At 35.4% G+C, this 4,286-nt stretch overlaps 1 protein-coding gene across 1 annotated transcript in view; it reads right to left on the bottom strand.

Moving 5' to 3' along the window:
* The window catches only part of LOC107098760 (calcitonin gene-related peptide type 1 receptor-like), a 57,257-nt gene that overhangs the window by 2,173 nt on the left and 50,798 nt on the right, over positions 1–4,286 (bottom strand). The window contains exons 9-12 of the mRNA XM_015396597.1: positions 3,641–3,701; positions 3,007–3,073; positions 2,192–2,410; positions 1,702–1,743 (exon numbers count right to left, since the gene is read on the bottom strand). Of these exons, the coding sequence (XP_015252083.1) occupies positions 1,702–1,743; positions 2,192–2,410; positions 3,007–3,073; positions 3,641–3,701 (389 nt within the window). The remainder of the gene's footprint in view (positions 1–1,701; positions 1,744–2,191; positions 2,411–3,006; positions 3,074–3,640; positions 3,702–4,286) is intronic.

Genomic DNA, 4,286 nt, shown 5'->3' with positions numbered 1-4,286 from the left:
AACGGAGAGTCTCCAGACTGATTAGCGAGTGAAATCTTGAAAGCTTGCGAGATCAGGATGGTCTCACGAGGCTATAGTTTACACACCACAGTGTTTAATCGGTTTACATTAGGCAATAGTAGGCATTTTCCTAGAGCCCTAAGTTCCTGGGGGCCCCATAACACCTGTTTAGATGTATGGTTTATACAACTATTCTGTACCTGTCCTTTGTGACTAGCTGCTGCAAATCCTCAGTAAAATGCAATCAGAATGCTTATAATAAGTGTGTGTCAAACCCCCCCCCTTTAGTGTCCACCACATTGGATCAGTCCATTTGCTGCACATGTTCAGAAAGGTCCAAACAGACAGCAGGAAACCATTAAAAAACTTAGCACTTTTCTCGCCATGTTTCAGACACCTCTAGCACTTTTGTAAAAAAAAAAAAAAAAAGCACCTAGCACCAATCTAGCAACTTTTTTCTGCTACTGGAGACTTGCAACAATATATAAAAGCAAGCAAACTCTGCTCTCCAGATCAAGTAGAAAAACCCGCCGCCTGCTCTCCTCTATCTTGTCTGCTATAATAATTCATGCAGCTATTATTTCATACTAATGAAAAATGGAGAACAGATAAGCAGATCATGGCTTGTCTACAGTGAAAAGGAGGACTCTGTTATTTAATTTTGCCGTCGCCTTTTTGGAAACAAAGGAAGGAGCAATCGGCTAAGTGAGTTTAGTGATTGGAAAAAAAACTTTCATTTTTTTTTTTAGATGAAAATTCAGCTGAGTACAAAACATAGAGAGGAAAACAACAAGAAAAGGGAACAAATAATAACAAATAATGTATGTTTATTCTATTAAAATTTCAACATCTGTATAATGGGTCTTTTATGTGTTTTATGTGTTGTCTTCTATCAGAGGGAATTCAGAGGGCTCCCTGCCTGTCTTTGCCTAGGGCCCCAAATGTCCTAAATACACCCCTGATACTAAGTAAGGCATAACTTAATTTACCTTTTGCGATCCTCTGGGCTTGTTTTACAAACCAAATTGTCATATTTACTAACTTTAAAAAAATGTATTTATACATATGGCTTAAATAAATAATACGTTCTTCATTCAGGATGGTCTTCACTCTAGCATAAAAGGGATAAATGAGTAAATGTGCTTCATGTTTCCATGTTCATCCATGTCCATCCAGATATATAATAATTTTTTTGTGAAACCAGCTGGTTCATTTGAAGCCACAGAGAGAATAATAAACCCTGTTTTGGGTGGGTGAGAAGTTTTCCCTTCTCAATTTAATGAATCTCATCTCCTTTTTCTGCAAAATTGAATTCTGGGGGAAATGCAGAGTCCTTCAACATCCTTACTGATTCCCTATAAGCAGCTGCAGATCCATTCATCCTATTCCTATCAGAAATATATTCTGTTTAATGAAGAACAGCTTTTTTTTTTTTCAATACTTGTCTGCTTTGAAAAACTTTCTACTTTGATTTTTTTTATACTTAGCCAAAACATGCAGAAATATCCACTTCAAAATGTTGTAACTAAAACAATAATTTAAGGAATAAAAAGTGTCACCCTGTCAAAATAAATAATTATCTAAGCTTTTTTTGTGTGACATTTTTAAGATTGAAAACATGTAAATGTACATAAATGTACTTGACATAAAAGTAAGGTCAGATAAAGTTAAATTAGATTCAATTATTAGAGTTGAACATACCTCTGCATTGCAGAAACAAAGAATAATGGCCACAAAGAGTCCCTAAAAAAGAGAAATACGTAGTTTACAAACAAATACAAAAAAAATATGTAAACACAATTTATTGGCTTGTTATAATTAATTTCCTTGCATGTTTCTTCATTTTGTCAGATTAAAGCTTTAGGCATTTTCTTTGGATAGATATGCATTTATATTTAGCCTGCTATAGCGCACACTTTCTACAACCACCTTTCATAACAAATATACACAAAAATCTGGGATGCATCTCCACGCTTTGCATAGCTATAGGCTCAAATGTTTGCCTTTTCTGCAAACTGATCAAAGCTCAGTCCGATGGAAGGGGCGGGGCTGTGAACAGCTCTGGTCTGAGCTGAGCCATTCTTAATCATGAATAAACTCGGATCTGAACAGTTTAATCTGCGTGTTTAGAGTCACTTCCCTGTTGGAAGCTCAACATTACAATTTGTTTAAAAAAAATAAATGTTTGTACCTGATAGTTGGAAAGGACAGACACAAGATAATAAATGACTTGGTTGGAATAACTGTCTGATCCCAGATAGGGCAAAAGGATGTACTGGACTCCCAGCAGGGGGATCAGGATGAGGGTGGCTCTCACTGCCTTCATGTAAGTCGTAGATTCGGCACAGTGTGTTTTTCTCAGCTTGGTGATCAAGACCCGGATGACGTTCAGGAGAAAGAAAAGATTCACCTGAATGGGACACAAGTTAAAGAGAATAATATTAATGAGGCATCAATAAAAAACTGCAAAGTCAACAAAGTCCTTAATGGAAAAGAGATCTGCACGTAGCTCTGATTAAAGAAATAGTACATAAGGTTCAAAGTTCGAAAGCAAGATGTTTTTACCTACCTTTCCTAGAGCCTAGGTTATGACTCTGGGCTAAAAATAAACCATCCTAAGTCACATTGATACTTTATTAAATGTCAAGTTGGAATATGATGACAAGTCCAGAGGGGGGGTGCCCATTGTCCAGCTACCTGGGGCTGCTCTGACCTTTAGGAGCCCCATTCTGGGGAGGTGTTGGCCTCAGCATAGAATTAGTTGACTTTTCAACGGCAGGATATGCTGATGCATTGACAATTTTTATGCAGTGCATCTTTGTTTCATTTAATTGTATTGGATTGAAAACAAATAGCATCTCACTGGTCTAATAAAACACCAAATTTATCCTCCAAAAAATGATAAATAAAGCCTCCAATATTATTTTTTGAGAAGCACATGTTTAAATAACAATAAATAAATTATTGACACTCTGGAGAGAGACCTCCTCAGTAGTAGCTACTCACAATGAGTGCAGCATGGATGGGCCCATGAATGATGTAGAGAAGGTAGGTTTCTGCACCGATCCAACAACTAAAGGAAACAAACCGTTGTAGTTAAAGGTTTCAAGCTTCCACACTTTCCTCATGAGACCAGTTCTTACTTTAAGGACCATGCATAATACTGCTTGAGTCTTAGTAATGCTTTTATTAATAATCTTTATTTACTATACTTCAAAAGAAAGAAAAGTTAAAGCTCATAAAGATTCATAAAAGAATTCTTGCTAAATCATTCCCAGTGTGTCACCAATGTGTCTTTAGTTACCTTGATTCAGGGAGTTTAACTATACAACTACCGGTACCATAACTTTATTCATTTGCAATAACAAAGCTGCAGTTATAAATGCAAAGTGTATTTTCTACCTCAACACTGAGCAAATAAATTGCTAAAAGTTTGCTTTCTTTGTGTGACTAACGGTTAACGTTTGAACAGTAAAAACCCACTGTTATGTAGAAAAAACTCATACAAGCACAAATTGCCACCTTATATTCATAAATACAATGTAATTGTAATACAAATGTAATACAATGTCTGTAAAAAAGTGTTAGTGAGATTACTTTAAAAAACAGACTGTAAAAAGGGAAATGTGTTTAAACTCACTTGTCATTATAGTAGAGTCCACGAGCAACAGCATATGTGATTGCAGGAATGATGGGGAAAACTATGAAAAGAGAAATTACAAACTTTAGGACATCTTTTTTCAGATACTCAGTTCCATAAAGGCTAAAAAATGATGAATAGGAAACAATGAGTAAAACATTGAGCCTTCTGGGAACAGCTTAGTCTTTTTTTCTGCTCCTATTTTGTCATTGTTCAAGCCGAGCTACTAGGGATGCACGATATAATCGGCCCACTATTGGTATCGGCCTGTATCCGACTTAAAACTGAATATCGGACATCGGCCACCACACCGATATTTAACCCGATATTTGATCAGCTTCTGAGTTTCTAAAGTCTAAAAAAATATATAATAAAATACTTGTTCTTCTTCTTCTTCCTCAAAAACTTCTTTTTTTACAGACTTAAAAACTTCTAAAGACAAGTGAAAAAATATTGATACATTAAAATATCACAATATCTTCATATGCTGATATATTGCCATTTAAAAACACCATATCAATCTCTTTTACTAATGAAATATTGCTATATGTCATCGTTATGCTACGAAATCCTCAGAAAATTCACAAAATGTTGCCATATTTTTATATGTTGATATATTGTCGCGGTATCGATCTATTTTACTAAC

This window comes from Cyprinodon variegatus, unplaced genomic scaffold (assembly GCF_000732505.1).
Source record: "Cyprinodon variegatus isolate N-32 unplaced genomic scaffold, C_variegatus-1.0 Scaffold808, whole genome shotgun sequence".
In the NCBI taxonomy this organism is placed as follows: Eukaryota; Metazoa; Chordata; class Actinopteri; order Cyprinodontiformes; family Cyprinodontidae; genus Cyprinodon; species Cyprinodon variegatus.
The sequence above is the reverse complement of the archived record's forward strand: the minus strand, read 5'-3'. Positions and strand labels throughout refer to the sequence as shown.